We start from the raw sequence: 20,207 nt of genomic DNA, 5'->3' as shown, positions 1-20,207 counted from the left end.
CACCGGCTTTGCCCCGCCCCTCGGGAAGCCTACAAAGAAAACGCGACCAATGAGCGCGCTACCCCGCCGGGCCCCCTCCCTTCACCTTGGCCAACTTTATGGCCCCCGCGCGCCACTCCGCGCGCTCGGCGCACCTCGCCACTCCTCGGGGAGTCCCAGCGGGCGCTCCCTCGTCGGGCATCGTGCCCTATCCCTCTCGGGGCGGTCCAGGCTGCCGCAAGCCCCCGTACTCCTACGTCAGCCTGACGGCCATGGCCATCCAGAGCAGCCCGGACAAGATGCTCCCCCTGAGCGCCATCTACCGCTTCATCTCGGACAACTTCCCGTTCTACCGACAGGGTGCTCGGCGCTGGCAGAACTCACTACGCCACAACCTGTCCTTCAACGACTGCTTCGTCAAGATCCCACGTGGGCCCGAGCGGCCGGGCAAGGGCGCCATGTGGGCCCTGCACCCCCTCTGCGGCGACATGTTTCGCAACGGGAGTTTCCTGAGACGCCGCAAGAGGTTCAAGGTTGCTCGGCACCCCTTCGCCGTCGATGACCTGGTGGCCCCCGACCGACGCCGGTCGCACTCGCGCGCCCCCCACTGGTCGGATTCCCTGCACATGGGCGGAAATCTTGTCCTTCCGACTCAGGCGTCGCTCCCCGCCATCCCCGTGCCCATCAAAGCCACCCCCGGTCCGCTCCCTGCCGGCCCACTGCACCCACTGGCGCTTTTCCTGTCGGGCGCGGCGGCGGCGCCGCCTTCTCTGTGGGCGTCTGAAAGCAAACAAACCTCGTAAATTCATTTTGTCGCTTTTCAGCTATGTTACGGAGCCCGCCAAGAACACCCATTTTTATAATTCAACTTCTAATTTAACTTTTGTTGCAAAGTGTGCGCGCTCAAAAGTTTCGTGCATGACGGTGACATTTTGTGCTTTTGTTAGCATAGCTAAAAAATGTGTAAAAAAAAAAGATGTTCTCATTGATGAATCATTGCAAACATTTACGATCATGGCTAACTCATATGGAGGTGAAATGTTATTGTTTAAGTCTACAATTTGTTGTTAAAATAAACTTGTACAATCATGAGTTAAAAGAGTTGTTCGAAAATGTTGCTGAGAAGAGGTCATTTGTTCCTTCCAATCATTTCTTGGTGTCAAATGGAAAGTCAGTATATTGTTCAATAAATCAACGGACTTAAATAACTTTTAAATCTCTCTAATTTTTTGCTTTGATGTCATGATAAAAAGGGCATGACAACAAAACATAACACACGTGCATGGACAGACGGAATGTAATCACTTTAACGCTCGTTACTGTAACAAAGTTGTCTTTTTTTAGAACTCGTCATTTTTTAAGTATACTATGTTGAAACATTAGGTTGCTAATTCACACAATTTACATGATATTGAAAACAGTATTTTTGTGCTCTAATTAGAAATAGTTGCTATCACATCTGTCGTTTTGCTTGTTTTCTCTACTTCAATCGTCTAAGAAAAACTACAAAAAGTGTAGTTGTCCCTCCCATCTTCACGTAAAGGCCGACAAAAAGTAACTGGGTATCTTTTAATTGTGGTTCATTAGTTTATGCCATACGAATAGAAGTAAATGTTCTTTCAAGACATGGCTAGCGCCCCTTTGCGGTCACATGGTGCAACAGAAACCTGTCTTTGACTCACTGGATGGACAAGGGGCGTGTCACGTAGCGGGCTGCGAGCTCAGTCGTCTCCTCTGCACAAACTGAGCAAAGCCTTCTGGTAGTCGCCTTTGGTGTGCTCCTGAAACAAAGCCAGAAAACCAACCAATGTTACGCTTTGTTTGATTTTGCTTGTCCTTCACGCTTAAACTGTATTGTTGCACGTTGAAGTGGGTCTCATATTGAAATGTGTATTTTGCCAGAAGAGCTCTGTTTGTATATATAGTATACTGTGTCCTTGAAGACTTGCAATATTGTCGTTGTCTTCTATTTGCCAGTTCATCACAAATAGCTCACTGTATGAAGTAGAGGAAAATCCCATCCCTGTTCAGTTTCGGTCTCTTGAGAGAATAAAGGTGAATATAAGTCGTCTGTCTCTGCGGATTTGTGGACGACAGCCTTGCCCGTGGTTCACCTGTGCCCGGAATATTCTGTCATAAAAGCTTCAAAGTCACAGTTCATCGCCTCCAGCCTGTATTTGGACAAGCAACATCTTCCACATCCGAAATTAATCAAACCTGAGAAGGAAGACAGAGCGCTCTTCCTTCAGCATTTGGTGCATTGGCCGGGAAATCCTCGGTGTTGGTTGACAGACAGAATATCGGGCACCCTACAATTTGATAAGGTAAGAGGACACTTATCCTCCAAATCGATCTTCTGTCTGTTAGCTGATATTGGGATGGGATTTTCCTCTACTTCATACAGTTATGTATGAATGTTATGAACCGGCAAATAGAAGATAACCACAATATTGCAAGTCTAGCAACAGGACAGAGCTCTACTAAGAAGTTTGAGACTCACGGAGTCATGACTAGAAACGGGCAAAATACACATTTCAATATGAGACCCACTTCAAGGGATACCAATGTTTTGGCTCCCGAAGCCTTATTTCTTAATAAGAGTCAATAGCGATGACATCATTTGGGAGGATCCCGATGATTGGAGTACTCACACTGAAGGCGCGGTAGAGCGAGCGCCCGTGTCGCTTCTTGAACTCTCGTCTGATCTTCATCAGGTCCACTTCGCATCGAGACACCACGATGCGAGTCAGGACTTTCTCCTTGGCGCTTTTGCCCTGAAGGTCATTAAGAAAGAGATCATTCGGCGTCCAGCCAGAAATCAACGATCCCGTGGCTTACCTTCATAGCCTCGTTGAGTCTATCGGCGAAGTACGCCTGCTTGTTTTCCAAACATTCCACTGCCCCCCAAGTGTAAAAAAATGCGTCAACGACGGCATGCTCCACGCCAACGAGGTGGAAGGGCGGAGTCGGATTACCCAGAGTCAGGAAAGATTTTTCCAGGTCACCTTTGACTTCCTTCTGGATGCTCTCCTTCATGTCGTACGGACTGTAGCTCTTGTAGCGCTCAAAAACTAGCAAGCAAACACGGGCGCGGTGAGTGGCGAGGAAGCGACCGACCGACCGACCGAGTGGGCGCAGTTCACCTCTCTGCAGGTGGGGGACGCTCCGTTGCGTCAGGATGGAGATCCATACGTCCACGTCGGTCCCTTTGCGCTGGACGCCGGCTTCGTAGAGGCTCTGGTGTCAGAAAAGGAGCGCGACGCTGCTTCGTGACTTATGGACGCACGGGCAAAAGGATGCGAGCGAACCCACTCTGGCGTCATGATCAATCTTCTCGTAGTCCACCACGTTGGAAGGTCGGTCTCGTTCGGTCTGAGTACGACAAGCGGTCACCGGTTAACGGCGGCTGTTTCGTGAAAAAATTGCTTATCGTCAAATCTCCACGAAATCATTTTCTTTGGGACTTACTTCCTCTGACCCATTTTCAATTTTGTATTCCGACTCGCCACGCGATAAAGTCCACGAGTCCCAACTACTGTTTTGAGTCATACATCTCACGGAATCCTCACTTTTCCATACAATCGCTTTTAACCAAGTAGATGATGATTTGTATTGCACAATTTTAACACTTATGGATGTGTGAACATTGATCATGGATTTTTGAGTACCGTATTTTTCGGGTTACAAGTCGCATTTTTTTTTGTAGTTTGGCCAGGGGTGCGACTTATACTCTGCTGCGACTTATGTGTGAAATTATCGACCTCCCGAGTTGGGATGGTGGTTTAAAAGTGACACCGACGATGAAGATTTCATTGGATTAAGTGATTTGGAGTGAAACTGATTGGTTGGTCAACTTGTTAGCATGTTCTTTATGCTAGAGTTATATGAATAAGTCTTAATATGTTACGTCGTTACTGACATTATCAGGAATGTCTGTCATGTAACGTTAGCGTACCGTACACTTATTCAGCTTGTTGTTCTCTATTTTATTTTAATTTTAAATTGCCTTTCAAGATGACATGTATGTTTTTGGTGCAGGATTTTGTCAAATAAATTTCCCCCCCAAAATGCGACTTATACTCCAGTGCGACTTATATATGTTTTTTTTCCTTCTTAATTATGCATTTTTGGGCTGGTGCGACTTATACGGTACTCTTTGACAAGGTTCACGTATGAATTAGTGTGTTAAGTAAGGACTTTAAGCGGGAGTTGGCGGGCATGAGAGTCACCTGGATGAGAGCGAGCAGCAGCTTTGCGAAATCTCCCGAAGTGTCTCCGGCGATGTCTTTCTCCAGGTCCTTTTTAAACACTGAAGACAAACAGACAGGTGAGATGGCAAAGCCAGTGAAGGCGTGAGCAGGAAAAATGGGGGACTACTCACGTTCTCGGTAAACCTTTTGGATGTCGCTCATTTCTCGGTGGTTTCGGGAGCAGACCATCTCGATCAGCGTCTCCTCGTCTGTTCCCAGACCCTGAGCGGGAAAGTAGACGCCAAAAGTCAGAGTCGGGAACGTTAGTAAAAAGCAGTCGACGAAGAGAAGACATTTTCAAACGCTCAGTTTTTTTTAATAAACTGTATCCTACTCTGGACCGTTAGCGTTGTCAATGCGGTCGCACCTTGACGGCGGCTTTGAGCTCCATGGCGCTGTAGTGGGCGGGGCTCTTCAGCAACCCCAGCATCAGCGCTTCCAAAGATCCCGACAGCGCCCCCTTCAGGGCCGTCTGCAGCTCCTGAAACACACGTGAGGGCATCAGACAGCGGCCTCGTGGGTGGTCGGCGGCGGCTCACCTTCTTGGTCAGGCGTTCGTACTCGAAGGCGATCTCTTGCCGCTGGTCGATGGACCTCCGCGTCAGAATGTCGATGACGCTTTGCTCGTCCACTCCTCCAAAGCAAAAGGTCAACGTCAAAAAAAGTTGAACCGCTTTTGGCGTAGGCCACGTGTGAAAGTGGCGGCCTGGGGGCCAAATCTGGCCCGCCACATCATTTTGTGTGGCCCGGGAAAGTAAATCATGAGGGCAGACTTTCTGTTTTAGGATGAAATTAAAATGAAGAGTATAGATGTATATTACATTTCCTGATTTCCCCCCTTTTATATCAATAATTGTAATTTTGTTAATCATTTTTTTCAGTTTTTGGTTCAAAAATCATTTTGTAAAATCTAAAAATATATTAAAAAAAAGCTAAAATAAACATTGTTTTAGATCTATAAAAAAACTGAATATTCAGGGCTTTTAATCTAGTTCTTTTAATCCATTTATAAAAAAAATAATCTAAATATTATATCCAAAATGGTCCGGCCCACATGAAATCGAGTTGACGTTAACGCGGCCCGCGAACCAACCCGAGTCTGACACCCCTGGTGTACACAAACGTTTCTGGCTTTTTTGGACAAAGGCCGGTCTGACTGAATGTAAGCGCTGTTGTTTGTTGACACAGACCATACGTCGTCAAAAGGTGCAAGCCCGCAAAATCTTTTGCTTTACGTTAGATAAAGATACATACCATATTTATTCGAGTATAACACGCACCCATAATTTGTGACTAAAAATTGGTAAAAAAAAACACTTTTTCTCATCTCACACCAAGGATTGCACTGGTACTGGTAACTGGCAAATGCTGAACACGTCGCCATGGCAAAACATTTATGGTAATATATGGTACGGAAACCTGGTAAAACAAACTACCGGTATGAACACAATTCTCAAATGGAATTTACAATTTGAAATCCTTAAAGTCTAGTTCATCATCATAATTTTTAAAAATTTTCTAAGTCTGATTCATCATCATCAGATTGACCAAACAATTGATTCCATTCTTCTTGAGTTCTTTTTTCTAAGTGTGAAAAAGACAGGTTTGACATCACCGTGTGCTTCACTGAGATTCATGTATAACGCGCACCCGAACTTTGCTTCAGTTTTTTGGTACAAAATTTTGCGCATTATACTCGAATAAATACGGTAATACGCTTAAACTTGTAATATTCCAAAAAGAATGATACGATATGATTTTTTTTCTCACTATTTCGTAACATTACGACTTTTTTCTCGTAAAACAACATCGAGATATGTAATATAACAAATGTAATCTCATAATATTACAACTTACTATGTACACCTTCATTCTCGTAATATTACAACATTAATAACCACCTTTGGTTCTGAAGGCGGCATCCAGTCGCGCGGCGTCTCTGATCGGGTCAAAGTCTCGGACGGCCGTCACGGTGGGATACGTGGGCTCGGCCTCCTGCGGGCGACACATGATTTACGGCAAGGTTCAGACGGGCGCTTACCGAACCGTCTCGTCGTGCGATTCACCTCGCCGTGCGCCAACGTTAAGTGACTCAGGAACTCCGACACCAGCGCCATCTTGTTGATTCTGGCCTGAGGGGGAAATGCAATGAAGTTGGCGCGGAAACTCGCTAATCGTATCTATTGTGTCCATCCCGGTAAAAGGGGGGCTTCTTTAACCCTTTTGGGGACAATGGTGAGTATGATGGACAGATTTGCACAAGTTGACCCTTAGGAACTTTAATCCTTTAGTGAGCAACATTTTTATTTGTTAAAAAAAACAATTTTAGCAGTGATTTACTCATCTTCAATTCCTTATGAGGGTTACATGGTTGCTAAACTCTATCCAAGTTAACTATGGGTGTTACCCTGAAATTGTTGCGAGCCAAGGGCAGAGTTAAAGCAATTAGCTGTTATGATCATTTTATGGTACAAAATTATGAATCATTCTTTAATTTAAAAAAAAAATCCTGCAATTCTAAATAAGTACTAATAATAGCTAAATTCATGAACTCAAAAGTGTTAAAAATAGACGATAGACGTTGAATTTATTTGGGTGTTTCCAACTGAAACCAATGAATTCGATGAGTGCCTTGTAAAGGTTAAAAATTCATAATTCATGCATAAATGGGTTAATGAGGTAAAAATTGTGAATTGCAATAGTAGAGAAGAATGTCAATATAAGACAATAATTCCCAGAAATGGCTGTTCTCAGACACTTTTAAATGTCACTACTACTTTAGCCAATAAAAGTCAAGCGTCTCAAGATTGTTTGGCGAATTCTGGGGTGTCAGACTCGGGTTGGTCCACGGGCCGCTTTAACGTCAACTTGATTTCACGTGTGCCGGACCATTTTAGATACAATATTTACTTCTTTTTTTAATAAATGGATTAAAAGAACTGGATTAAAATCCCTGAATATTCACTTTTTTTTATAAAGATATAAAACAATGTTTATTTTAGTTTTTTTTAAATATATTTATAGATTTTACAAAATGATTTTTGAACTAAAAACACAGAAAAAATGGATTAAAAAATTACAATTATTGATTTAAAAGGGGGAAAATCAGGAAATTTAATATACATCTATACTCTTCATTTTAGTTTGATCCCAAAACAGAAAGTCGGCACTCATGATTTACTTTCCCGGGCCACACAAAATGATGCGGCGGGCCAGATTTGGCCCCCGGGCCGCCACTTTGTGCTCTAGAGGAAAAATGTCAATTCCCTGAGAAAGACAGAAAAATGTTCAATCTAAACCCCCTAAACAACTACAGGCTAGACTCCCTAGTGGTCGATTATCGTGAAATTAGCTTTTCCACGCCGTGTATTAAAGTGCGTTGGAGGTGTGGCTGTGCAAAGGAATGTGTCAGAGTCCCATTTTCGAGCAGCCATCCTCCACACCTCCGCTTGTCAACTGCACATCGTCTGCTTAAGAGTCAACCATTGCCAGGATTCTGTGTTTGTAGTAGGCGTATCGCATTCAACATTCGGGTGTGCCGGTCGATAAGACGGCAGATATCCTTCGCCGTAAAAGAGCCGCATTTCCTCAGAAAAATCACGTATGGATTCAAAGTTCAACACAGGGTTGACAAGGGGGGGAAACGTTTAGCACTTTGCGACGCTAGAACCAATATAAAAAAATATGTCAAGACTATGTCATGCGCGCAGCAAATACGGATAACTCACGTGAAATTTTTAAAGCGCTGGTAAGGCTCTCATTGGCTGTCATTGACACTGCGAGATGTCCAATCCATTTGGAATGGGAGGGGTGACTGAAACAATTTTCCTGTTTGAATTTATTTTTGTTTCTGACTGTGACATTTATCGGTCATTTTCTTTGTGTTTTTATTTCGCAATCGCATCTTGTTGATTTTCATGTGACGCAAGCAATTTGGGCTGCGATTGGCTGGCAATCAAATCAGGATAGGGATAGGCTCAAGCCCCCCGGCGACCATTTTTGAGGATAAGCGGTACGGAAAATGAATGCGGTGAACTGTGCCCGTCAAATAAATTGGAGTTTCGGATATATCTTGACGCAAAGCTGTCAGAAAAGGAGGAAATGCCGTCCATCGGGCCCCACCTGCCCAAGATTCAACCCGGTCCAATCTTTGGACGCTAATGTGACGCGAGAAAGTCTTTAACTGTGAAACGTCAGCCTGTTCCAATGAAGTTGAGGACACAAAAAGAAATTTCTTACCTTGCCGTGTTTGTGCTCAAGCTTCTGGGAAGGAGCGTTGACTTGTGGTCCCCTTTAAGTACCAATGGCGCTCTTGTGCATTTCTGCACCTTGTCCTGTCCTGCCCTGCCCACCAACCACACACAGGCACGCACACACACACACACACACACACACACACACACACACGCCTGTCACCTGATTGTCATCTTGTCAATAAAAATGCTATTTCAAATTCCGCATGGCTCAAGAATTTTTTGGAGACGGACAGTGTTAGATAAAGGAAGGAATGGGCGACCGAGAAGATCTTTACACGATCGATGTTTTCATTAGATGTTCTTGGGCACCCACTCCTTCTTTTATCTAACACTGTCCCTGTCTATTATTGTCTATAAAAATCACGAATTGACGTGATGGTGGATCTCTTCCATACTTGAATTCGTCTGCCTATCCGATTTTGTTTCAATAAAGCATGAGACACATTGCGCCTTCTCTTGAGGGGTAACCATTTTGTAGGGGTTCATTCAAAATCACCTGTTTCACAAACAGGATCCCTGAAACACACAAATGCAGCGTGATAAAAAAAACTTTAATAAACATTGAATACAAAATAACAAATCTGAATAAAATATCTAATTAATTGTAATTTTTTCAAATAAATGTTTGAAGCAGTAGACTTTATGGACACCCTGTATATCGAAACAGCTAGAAGCTGTCCAGGTTTAAACGTCTATATACAGTCATACCTCTATTACGAATGCCTCTAGGTACGAAAATTTCAGATTACAATTTTTTTATATGCAAATGAGTGACTTGAGATACGAAAAAGATTAAGTTATGAAATCCCCCCCAAAAGTAAATGCATTTCCTCATCATGTGTTTGCACACGCCCACACACCCACACACACTCATTTTAAGACATTAATAAATCATTTGTGTTTCCTCTTCCTCACATCTTTTATACAAAATTGGGACGCATTGAGCAATTTTAAAGGGTTCAGTTGGTAGTTGTGTGAGGACCGTGGAATAAATGAGTGAATTTACATATAAAGTACACCTCTGCTTACGAAATTTTCAAGGTACGAAAAAAGTTCTGGACCCATTAATTTCGTAAGTAGGTACGAATGTATAGCAAAAGGCTAGATGAATTCGATTTGATTGATTGTATATATAGTTGGGTCATTTTGGATTTTTATGTTAGTGTGAGCTTTTGAAATTAAAGGGACCGCGCCTGGCCTTTTCCCTTTTTAGTAATCCTCTTATGAATGTTTCCCCATCAGCGGTCGCGCTGACACCGGCGTCGTGTCGTCTCATCTACGCTCTTCATGCCAGTTCTCTGACTCTCTTTCTGGGGGGACACTCGACCAATCAGGCTAGTATGCACCTGAGAATTGCGCCGGTCAATTTAGAAGCACTTTTTCTTTACGCGTGTTAGCGACCAGTGACTTCTGGCTCTGATTTGGTCTCGGTTAGCGTGTGCGTCCGTCCGGGAGGGTGAATAAGGTAAATAATAATAATAATAACAACAACTCATTTAAAAGTACTGTTACGGTGATGAATCTTTACTTCAATTAAATTCCTGGTTTCACAAAGGGTATGCAAATAAATGCTACTAAAATCTGTGCTTTTGTCTTTTTTTAGTTTGCCTCGCTTTTAAATTCAGTTTTAAAGTGTCTGAGTGTCTTGAAAGGGTCTTTGAAATAAAATGTATTATTATAAATGAGGGTCCAGTCCCTCGGATGCGAAATAGGATGCAGATTAAGATGAAGCGGCTCGTGGCTAATTGGATGAGACACAAAACATAAGCATGTGGATTTAATCGGTCGCTTGCACCTTTAGTCCTTCGCGCGTTCATTTCTCCGGTCTGTCCCGTTCGTTGGCGTGTCGATTGCTTGGCTCCTCCCTTCGTTCCGCCAACGATCTGTCGAATCAACAGCCAACTCGTTACTTTACATCCTTATTTTTAGTTGAGGTGAACCAGAAGTTGTTTGACTCTGACTGTCGGCGACGTGAGGTCTGTGTGACCAGAAATCTACATTTGGTGCAACCGAGGCGTTTTCGTGCAACAGTCATCCTTGACCAAATGATTCTTTATTCATGGCAAATTGCAGATTAGCAGCAAAAGTCTTGGTTGCCATGAGTTGGCTCCTGAAAATGCTTCCTCGGCCCCCCGAGACGGCTCCGGGTGACCCTGACCAGGTCAGTTGCGCATAACGGTTGTTATCGTCGCATTTGTACATTCGCTGTTGCTTTTTCACCCTTTTCCGGTGTTTCTCCAGGACGGGTCCACCGGGGATAAGACGGCGGCGAACAGGTTCTGTTCAACCCGATGACTTGTTTTACATAGAAGCAATTGAAGCGTGACATGTCCATTTCCTGTTCCGACAGCGAGACCCCGGTGGTTCCTGCGCTGGTCGAGAGCGGCGTCGAGGTTTGGTTTCCGTGACGGGCTTGCCCATAGGCCAACATCCATAGGTCACGTTATACGTGAGCCTGTCTGGGTTTTTTTTCCAGGCAGAGGGGTCAGCAAGAGAGGCTCCACCCCTTGCTGAGCATCCGGACACGCTGGCACTGGCAGGGTGAGTCAAACGTCCCCAGTCCAGACAAAAAGTTGGCTTGGTCCTAGACCACGGGGTGACCTCGCTGTCCAATCAATTGGACATCTAGCATCATCAATGGCAGCCACCAAGTTAACATAGATAGTATTGTCGTCGAAAATTATGTTCTAGTGGGAAAAATTTGGGTTGCGACCTTTTGGTTCCTCGATTGAACTTTTAAAAATGATATATGGATTCTTGGCAGGGGCATACTGATAACCTATCAGGCTATGGAATGCGAAAATATAACACCATATCTATGTAGATATTTTATATTTGTCAAACTGCGACTTCCCGAGCAGCTAGCATTGATGTAACGCGGCGGGCCAGAAACGGCACTTCGTGGTGTCCGGTGGTTTGATTTGTGTGTGTACGAGCTTGGTCATGATTTCACCTAACGCCACATTTACGCATCTCAGCAGTGTCACGGGGTGGCTCGTCATCAGCCTCCGGCGAATGTTGCCTCAGCCGAAGCAGGTGAGAAAGCGTTCAAAAATATATGCTCAGATTTGTGTAGTCCGTGATGAAAATGGCCAATTAGTATTAAAACTCTTGAATAATTACGACTTGACTCCGCCCCCACATAGGAAGCGGACGGCGACGCGCCCGAGCGTAAGTGCAACGCTCATATGTCGCCTTCACTGCTACTTTTTAATGCTATTTTATTTGTTATTTCTTAACTTTAGTGTATTATTGGGAGCCATAACCAGGGCAGTTCAGTTTTTAATACATTTATATTTTATGAGTAATATTTTATTATATTTACTTCTAAGCTAACATTTCATTTATTTAGAATTTAATTCTTCATATAGAACTAGAATAAACTATGCTGTGTAATATATGACATTAAAATTAAGAACTAGGTAGCTTCCACAAATGAGGTCACCACACAGGCCACACTTGTGTAGTCCCTTAATAAACCCCCAAAAAACCCACATGCTTTTGCGATTTTTAGCCAGCCGGAGGAAAAGCGACTTACAGTCGGAACCAAAGCCCCCCACCGAGAAAGAGCAGAAGGTCCAGGTGAGTGTGCGTCGACAAAAGTGTCCAAAGGATGAAATTGTCATCATTTGAATTTGCGCCAATCTTGCCAACCAATCGGAATTCCAAAAAGTTTCTGGGCTTTTGGGATTGGAAGGCACATAATTTCTCTGCATGCTTCTACGTATTTCTACGTTTGTAACGAGCAGCTCAATCCAATCCATTTAAAAGCTCGAAGCGAATAAATACAAGTTGCCAGCTCTCCGCGATATTGCTGTTCTACTTGCCTTAAAAGCTTTAAAAACGTGCTGATATTTCTTCTACCCATTGTTGTTATTTTGCATGCAGTCGCAGGTGGCGGACAAATGTCGGATTACTCCCATGGAGGTGGAGGACGTCGAGACGGACGCCAGCCAGGCCCTTCTAGCTCACGTGGAGGAAAGGTTGGTCCTCCTGAATGCTTTTGAAAAAAAAAAAGAAAGTAATCTCTATCCACATAGATTTGCGCCTGGTATGGAATCAGAGCGTGGCAGAATTGGTTTGTTTACGCCTTGACTGTGACGCAGACTACGGCAGCAGCGTCTGGAAGCCGCCCGCGTGGCCGAAGAGGCGGCCAGAAGGGCGGCGCAAGAAGCCATCCGACAGCTAGGGGCGGAACACTCGACCGTCAACACCCAACGTCTGGGCGATGAATCCCACGTGTAAGTGCATGGGCCCTTGAACACGGAATGACCTAGTGGACAGTATGTGAAAGACTAGGACTATTGTAAAAATCAACTTAATTGTGTGTGGAGTTTGCATGTTCTCCCTGGCCTTGCATGGGGTTTTTCCGGGTATACTCTAGTTTCCTCCAACCCCCCAAAAACATGCATGTAGGCTGGTTGCACACTCTAAATTGCCCGTTGCTATCATTTTTTTGTCAATCTATTTGTGCCCTGTGATTGGCTGGCCGCCCCCGCCTGCTGCCCATAGTTAGCTGGGATAGACTTCAGCACCCCTAGCGACCCAAGGATAAGCGATAAGCGATTTGGACAATGAATACATTATTGGAGGTCAGAACCGATTTAATTTCTTCATTTTATTCGATTTCAATTGAAGCAAATCTAGTAAGTAATTCAGGTCAGCAAGTGACCCAAAAAAACAGGATGTGACCTGGAAGTTTCGCAAAATTAACAAGAAGTCAGCCCCTATGAACAGGAAGTGACCTATAAATGCCTCCAAGTCAACAGTAAGTGAATGGGAAATGTCCCAAATTGACCAGAAAGCGGGCAAGTATACACATGAAATTCCCCCGAAATGAATAGAAAATAATACAATATCACCTAGAATTGACTGGGACAGGCCTCAAAATCCATAGCAAGTGAACCAGTATTAACAGGTTTGTGATTTTGTTTTCTGTGGTCCACAGACTTCCCAACATCCTGGAGGAGGAAAACGAGGACCTGTCCGAGTAAGTCCACTGCAGGAAAGCCGCCTGCGAATGAAGACGGTCTGGAGACTACCGTAGAACAAATTGAGTCGCAAATACGAAGCCTTTCTGTTTGCTTAGACTGCACTTTCCCGAAGATGAAGACGACGAGAGAACGGAACTAGGCGCTTCCGACCACCAGGTAAAGTCAGCCTTTGTTCCCACTTTGTCCAATGGCGCCGAGACGCGCCCTGACTTGGCTTGACCTTCAGGTTGAAAGAGGAGCAGAAGTTGCAGATGAAGGTAACGAAAAACTGATCCTTCGGCCGGCCGACCGGAGGGAGCAGGGTGTCTTCCGGTTTTTGCTTACGTGATTGCGGGCCGGTAGGGTTGCTACCGGAACCGGGAAAAGGGGCAGCCTTACCCGAGATGACGGTGACACCGGGCTACACCCCTACGCTCAGTGTCGGCGATGCCGCTTTGGCAAAACTCAGGTGACGTACAGCGAGCGCTGGACTCGGCCGTAATTCCGGACCTTCACATTACGAGAGATAAACAGACTTCAACAAACATGGATATCTCTCTCTTTTGGTCTGGGCCTAGTGGAAGTGGCGGTCTCTTGGAAGACGAGGAGGACGACGAAGGCTCGACGAGGGAACGACTGGCGGCGCCGTCCGGTCTGGGCGACACGCTGATTGCGGAGTGAGTAGAGACCTGATTCGCAGTCCCGGTCCGTCCGTTCATGCAGTCTCACGTCGGTCGTTGGCCAGCGGCCGTCCTGCGTCAGCGGCCAGTGTCGGGAGCGCGGTGATCCAGGACCGCCTCAGCCAGCTGGTCCGGCTCTTCAAAGGTCGGACAGAACAGCACAAAGACCGGCTTATCGACCCGGATGAGTCCGAACGAGAAAGTCCCACCTCCTGTAAGTCTCTGCATCCTCATCACCGTTTGGGGGCGTGTCATTTCGAAGCTGTCCTTGGGCAGCGCTGTGAGGAATGGATCGTATTCGCCTTTTAAACTCAAACTAGTCCTTCATTGTTCTTAGCATTCTCCGTTTCCCAACGATGTAAATGGAACGACTAACCACATATGACTTTTTCACTTCATCATGTGGCGGAAGCTCCTAGCAAATCTCTCCCACCTCCGGCTGGAGAAGACGGGAAGGAGGCTCCCGATAGCGGAAAGAAAGGAGAAGAAGAAGAAAAGGGATCCTTACACTTTCAAATTCTGGGACATGATATTCCAATTCCCAAACTTCCTAGCGTGGCCAAATGGGTCCGAGTCATAAAAGACTTGCGCTTCCCCTCCAGCATGGACCCGTTCACCGGTGCGTATCAACTACCTCATGAGATCTTCTAGAAACAACCATGTACGTCGTAGTCTGGCTCGCGCTAGTTAAGGACTCGTCTCAATAACATCGTTCAAAAGACAAGTTGGTGCCTCTCGAGAACCATTTTAGACAAAAGTTAAACCCATTCTGGAATTGGTCCGCTGCAATTTAGAACACAAGCGAGGTTATCTTGACTAACATTCTTGGCCAATCTTTGCGGTTGCGTTACATTTCTCGTTTGTGAGCGATTGCAGATCCGTGACCAATTAATTCCTCTGTGGGCTCACAGACCCCCTTTACCTGCTGTGGCTATTCATGGTGGTGGCGGCGTGGAACTGGAATGTGTGGCTGATCCCCGTCCGCTGGGCCTTCCCCTACCAGACCCCAGAGAACCGCCACTTGTGGCTCCTAGTCGACTACACCTGCGACCTTATCTATATCGCCGATATCCTGCTCTTCCAGCCCCGTCTGCAGTTTGTCCGTGGAGGAGACATTGTGGTCAGGGACCAAATATTCTCGTTGTCATCTTTCTGTCTTCTGCTTCCCACACTCAACGTATCCGTCATGTCTCATTTCAGTGCGACAAAAAAGCCATGAGAGAAAACTACATGAGCACGGAGAGGTTCAAGGTACACTTACAGTACTTTTTCGCATATACGCCGTATTTGTCGCTAAAAAAAATGATGACTGAATCAAGGGTACGGCTTATATGCGCACAAATTAGACTTGACAAGCACAAAACTGCAGGGTGACAAGGACGAAACGCCATGACGCAAGAGAAAGCGGTCGATACGGTCATTTATTTTAAAATAGAGAAAACAAAATTTATTTTGACATCTATGAATGAAATTCAAGAAGAAGAAAAACGCTGTTTGCATAAAACGTGAAAAAACAGAAAAAATCTCAGAAATACCACATGCGAGGATTTTTCTGAAGATTTTCCCTTCCAAGTAACACATTTGTACTCCCTTTTAAAACCATGAATATGGAGGTGAAAATTGTGAATCAGGCGGTGGCTTATATGAGGGAAATTGTAAAATTCAAAGATTTTAAGGCAATTTTAAGGGTACGGCTTATACGAGGGAAATCATTAAATTCAAAGATTTTAAGGGTACGGATTATACGAGGGAAATTGTAAAATTCAACGATTTTAAGGCAATTTTAAGGATACGGCTCATACGAGGGAAATTGTAAAATTCTAAGATTTTAAGGCAATTTTAAGGGTACGGCTTATACGAGGGAAATTGTAAAAGTTTTAGAGACACAATCTAGACCGTATTTAAGGGAGTTTTGCCTTTGCTGTGCTCTCCAGATGGACGTAGCCAGTCTGTTTCCCTTGGAGATCTTCTACTACTGGACTGGGGTCAACTCTCTGCTCCGATTCCCTCGTTTGCTCAAGGTTTTCTTTCTTTGTTTTTTAACCTATGCTCCAGCTGGAGACCTGAAGGATTAGCCCAAAACCGTGTCTCTCTCAGTACCACGTTTTCTTCGAGTTCAACGACAGGATGGAGGCGGTGATGAAGAAGGCCTACATCTACAGGTGAGTCACGCGGCGTCCGGTTGACGGCCGGACTGAAACGGCGCTCGCTTCAGGGTGATCCGGACCTCGACCTACCTGTTGTACTCCTTGCACATCAACGCGTGCCTCTTCTACTGGGGCTCCGACTACCAGGGCCTGGGCTCCACCAAGTGGGTCTACGACGGCAAAGGCAATGCGTAAGCAAATAAGACTTCGTATCACTTCTGCCGCCAGTGCGTTAGCGCGACCTCCTTGCTCCCGTTCCCAGCTACGTGCGCTGCTACTACTTTGCCGTGAAGACGCTGATCACCATCGGCGGCCTTCCGGACCCGACCACTGTCTTTGAGATCTGCTTCCAGCTCATCAACTATTTTGTGGGCGTTTTTGCGTTCTCCATCATGATCGGACAAGTAGGTCCCGGCCAAAAGTCGAGCGCTGCCATCTTCCTGGGACGCCTAACCGGAAGTCGGCATTTCAGATGAGGGACGTGGTGGGGGCGGCCACGGCAGGGGAGAACTATTACCGCGCCTGCATGGACGCCACCGCCAAGTACATGAACTTGTACAACATCCCCAAACCCGTGCAGAACCGCATCAAGACCTGGTACGACTACACGTGGAAGAGCCAAGGCATGCTGGGTAATTCCAAATTGGTCCCTTGCCAGTTTGAGCGCCTTTAGCCCATCGCGTGCCATGGTGCTTTTTAGATGAGCAGGAGTTGCTGGTTCAGCTTCCCGCCAAGATGAGACAGGACATGGCCGTGGACGTCAACTACGCCATCGTGAGCAAGGTGGCGCTCTTCCAGGTCAGCGGCTCGCTCGTCGCACGCGTGGAAAGCCGACGGCCGTGTGCCAGCGGGTCTGCGTTTGCCAGGGCTGCGATCGTCAGATGGTCTTCGACATGCTGACCAGACTCAAATCTGTCGTCTACCTGCCTGGAGATTTTGTGTGCAAGAAGGTCGGCTTTCGCGGCCCTCCTTTGCTTGAGTCGACGTGAAGCCATTCATTCCTTCTCTTTTGCGGCAGGGTGAGATCGGCAGGGAGATGTACATCATCAAGCAGGGCGAGGTGCAAGTGGTGGGCGGTCCCGACCTTCAGACGGTTTTCGTCACCATCAGGGCCGGGTCCGTCTTTGGCGAGATCAGGTCGGTCATGCTACGCAGTACGTGAATGATGGTAATAGCGAGGGTGGATCTCAAGTAGTCCCTCAGTAGGGGTTCGAAATGCCGATTCTGAACCCAGCTGTGTGGCTGACATCAATACTGCACCGATACTACATTGTTCTCGCATATTAGCCGCCTCCGCGTATAAGCCGCACCATTAAAATTCCCTTAAAATGGTTGAATTTGACAATTTCTCTTGTATAAGTCGCCCCCTGATTCACAATTTTCACCTCCATATTTTAATGAGTACAAATGTGTTACTTTGAAGGGAAAATCTTAAGAAAAATCATCGCACGTGGTATTTCGGAGATTCTGTAAAGGATCGTCTACTGCAGGGGTGTCAGATTCGGGTTGGTTCGCGGGCCGCTTTAACGTCAACTTGATTTCACGTGGGCCGGACCATTTAAGATATAATATTTAGATGTTTTTTTATAAATGGATTAAAAGAACTGTATTAAAAGCCCTGAATATTTCGTTTTTTTATAGATCTAAAACAATGTTTATTTTAGCTTTTTTTAAAATATATTTTTAGATTTTACAAAATGATTTTTGAACTAAAAACAGAAAAAAATGATTAAAAAATTACAATTTTTGATTTAAAAAGGGGAAAATGAGGAAATGTAATATACATCTATACTCTTCATTTTAATTTGATCCTAAAACAGAAAGTCGGCACTCATGATTTACTTTCCCGGGCCACACAAAATGATGCGGCGGGCCAGATTTGGCCCCCAGGCCGACACTTTGACACATGTGGTCTATTGGATCGCACATTTCTAAAGGGTGTTGCCTGCATGTAGACAAATTCAGAAAGGAAGTCACGTGAGCAATACAACCAGGAGGTGCGTCCATAGCAGTAGAGTTTGTCATCCCTAGGTAAGATAGCGGCACCCTAAGCGGGCAATGGCAGGCACAAGTAAGTGAGTTTTTTCACGTTTGATGCAAGATACGTTTTTTCTTCTTCAATTTCATCCATGGACGTCTAAATAAATTTTGTTAAGCGTTTCATCTGTTTATCTTTTCTCCATTTTGAAATAAATGACCGTATCGGCCGCATTGTCTTGCGTCATGGCATTTCGTCTTTCTCACTTTGCAGTTTCGTGCATGTCAAGTGTAATTTTTGCGCACATAAGCCATATCCTTGATTCAGTCATCATTTTTTTAGCGACAAATATGGCGTATATGCGAGAAAATACGGTAGTTGATAATGTGCAGTTTTTTGCCCCGTGTCCTTCATTCATCAGTTTATTGGCGGGCGGTGGAGGGAACCGGCGGACCGCCAACGTCAAGGCGCACGGATTCGCCAACCTCTTCATCCTAGATAAGAAGGACCTGGCGGAGATCCTGCTCCACTATCCCGAGTCCCAGAAACTTCTGCGCAAGAAAGCCAAGTAACAGAAGAACGCCTTTGCGACATGGCGCAAAATTTTGCTAGCATTTTGTCTCGCATTTTAGGGGCATGCTGTCCAAGGACCAAAAACCAGAGGAAAAGGGAGTCGGCGAAGAAGGCGGGCGGGTGATTCCGCTCCGACCCGACACGCCCAAAATGTTCAAGGCGGCGCTGAAGGTGACCGCTCAGGCGGGAATGGCTGGGACCTTTGCCAAACTCAGCCAGAGCTACGGAGAGTCTGGCCTCCAGGTAGGCTCGTTTCTCCGCTTTTTAAAAATATTTTGTTAAACTATGTCATTCAGGTTGTAGTTGTAGTTGTTGTGGACACAAACTGTGGGGAAAGGGGGGTGGTCGTAGTTCATTTGGAACTTGTTGTTCATCATAGTTAAATGAGTTCATTCGTAATTTATTTTTTACACTCCACTCAGTTTGATAAGATACACAATGCCCTCTTTTGTTTTGGGCTTTGCAGGCTCCGCCTTCTCCTCAAGCAGCAGGCGACCAGCCGCTTGTCACTGTCACCACACCCAAGGAAAAGCCAGACTTGATGGGTGGAACAGAGAAGGAGAAGATAGATCCCAAGTAAAAGACAGGAAACTCAAAATTATTGCTTTAAAATACGCACACACCACTAGGCACTGCATGGATCTTAGAGACAGGGGCGGAGTAACAAATAACATTTAATCTTATTACTGTAACAAAGTAGTTTTTTTTCATTCAACTTGTCATTTTTGGAGTATTATTTTTAAATCAGCCGCTTTGATTTTACTTTATGTACTATTTGTTGTATCTGTTTGCTTTGGTGGGTTGTACCTGGATTCAAATTGTCTTGCTCTGAAGTTTGCCAATAAATGGCTATTCTATTCTAAACTTTCTTGGAATTCATTTACTCAATGAGACTTTAAAAGAGTATGTTACAAAGTAGAAAAGGAACCAACACAAAATGCATTTCAACCTTAAAACATTACATACTTCCAACTACAAGTTGGTCCAGGTAACATTGTTGTATGAGCATGGCTGACATCATTTAGATCACACTGAGTTCTGGGTTCGATCCCGGGTCCGTTTCATTTGGTAATGCATTGATAGCATCCAAAAAGGCAATTTTATCCCTCAAACCATTTTAATTACGGACAGACATATGTAGCTGCTACACAGAGTTAGCACGAAATTTAGCATGAACTTTGTTTACATTCCCATCGTCAACTGACCATACTGTAAAGTGTAAAGTAATATAGGAAAACTCTTTACCTTTTGAGAAGTGCTGCAACTTTGGCTCCTGTCGTCAATATTTTCGTCCTTTTCACTTGTCGTCATTGATCAACGGCGTCTCCAATGCATCTCCTTGTTTTGTTTTTGAATTGGGCATGACCCATT

The 20,207-nt window shown here is 45.1% G+C and overlaps 3 protein-coding genes across 3 annotated transcripts; 2 read left to right on the top strand and 1 right to left on the bottom strand.

Annotated features, from left to right (window-relative positions):
• Positions 1-98: 98 nt before the first annotated feature.
• LOC144093000 (forkhead box protein B1-like) lies at positions 99-782 on the top strand. The gene has a single exon (XM_077626223.1). The coding sequence runs from the start codon at positions 99-101 to the stop codon at positions 780-782; it is 684 nt and encodes a 227-aa protein (XP_077482349.1).
• Positions 783-1,534: 752 nt separating this feature from the next.
• On the bottom strand, positions 1,535-8,600 carry anxa2b (annexin A2b). Its single transcript, XM_077587387.1, has 13 exons — positions 8,469-8,600; positions 6,296-6,361; positions 6,131-6,224; positions 4,769-4,863; positions 4,597-4,710; positions 4,361-4,451; positions 4,209-4,288; positions 3,292-3,351; positions 3,123-3,216; positions 2,955-3,050; positions 2,818-2,876; positions 2,631-2,753; positions 1,535-1,760 (listed from the first exon to the last, which is right to left on the bottom strand). The coding sequence occupies exons 2-13, from the start codon at positions 6,344-6,346 to the stop codon at positions 1,701-1,703; spliced, it is 1,017 nt and encodes a 338-aa protein (XP_077443513.1). The 5' UTR covers positions 6,347-6,361; positions 8,469-8,600; the 3' UTR covers positions 1,535-1,700.
• Positions 8,601-9,721: 1,121 nt separating this feature from the next.
• On the top strand, positions 9,722-19,477 carry LOC144089191 (cyclic nucleotide-gated channel beta-3-like). The gene is made up of 30 exons (XM_077620099.1): positions 9,722-9,819; positions 10,559-10,646; positions 10,727-10,761; positions 10,836-10,878; positions 10,962-11,026; positions 11,464-11,521; positions 11,632-11,656; positions 12,000-12,067; positions 12,374-12,468; positions 12,592-12,726; positions 13,434-13,475; positions 13,575-13,635; positions 13,706-13,736; positions 13,822-13,927; positions 14,037-14,135; positions 14,204-14,352; positions 14,551-14,757; positions 15,050-15,258; positions 15,339-15,389; positions 16,073-16,159; positions 16,236-16,300; positions 16,354-16,476; positions 16,548-16,689; positions 16,758-16,917; positions 16,986-17,083; positions 17,152-17,235; positions 17,304-17,422; positions 18,685-18,831; positions 18,896-19,079; positions 19,303-19,477. Exons 2-30 carry the CDS (start codon positions 10,584-10,586, stop codon positions 19,414-19,416), a joined length of 2,865 nt encoding a protein of 954 aa, XP_077476225.1. The 5' UTR covers positions 9,722-9,819; positions 10,559-10,583; the 3' UTR covers positions 19,417-19,477.
• The last annotated feature ends 730 nt before the right edge of the window (positions 19,478-20,207 follow it).

This window comes from Stigmatopora argus, chromosome 2 (assembly GCF_051989625.1).
Source record: "Stigmatopora argus isolate UIUO_Sarg chromosome 2, RoL_Sarg_1.0, whole genome shotgun sequence".
In the NCBI taxonomy this organism is placed as follows: Eukaryota; Metazoa; Chordata; class Actinopteri; order Syngnathiformes; family Syngnathidae; genus Stigmatopora; species Stigmatopora argus.
The sequence above is the reverse complement of the archived record's forward strand: the minus strand, read 5'-3'. Positions and strand labels throughout refer to the sequence as shown.

Excerpts from the sequence above, each read along its gene's own strand:
- LOC144089191 (XM_077620099.1), top strand. The coding sequence starts at position 10,584 with ATGAGTTGGCTCCTGAAAATGCTTCCTCGGCCCCCCGAGACGGCTCCG. Across the intron at positions 13,476-13,574 it reads GAAAACGAGGACCTGTCCGA|ACTGCACTTTCCCGAAGATG; the intron begins GTAAGTCCACTG and ends CTGTTTGCTTAG. Across the intron at positions 13,636-13,705 it reads TAGGCGCTTCCGACCACCAG|GTTGAAAGAGGAGCAGAAGT; the intron begins GTAAAGTCAGCC and ends CTTGACCTTCAG.
- LOC144093000 (XM_077626223.1), top strand. The coding sequence starts at position 99 with ATGGCCCCCGCGCGCCACTCCGCGCGCTCGGCGCACCTCGCCACTCCT.
- anxa2b (XM_077587387.1), bottom strand. The coding sequence starts at position 6,346 with ATGGCGCTGGTGTCGGAGTTCCTGAGTCACTTAACGTTGGCGCACGGC. Across the intron at positions 4,289-4,360 it reads CCAAAAGGTTTACCGAGAAC|TGTTTAAAAAGGACCTGGAG; the intron begins GTGAGTAGTCCC and ends GTTTGTCTTCAG. Across the intron at positions 1,761-2,630 it reads CGCTCTACCGCGCCTTCAGT|GAGCACACCAAAGGCGACTA; the intron begins GTGAGTACTCCA and ends GCTTTGTTTCAG.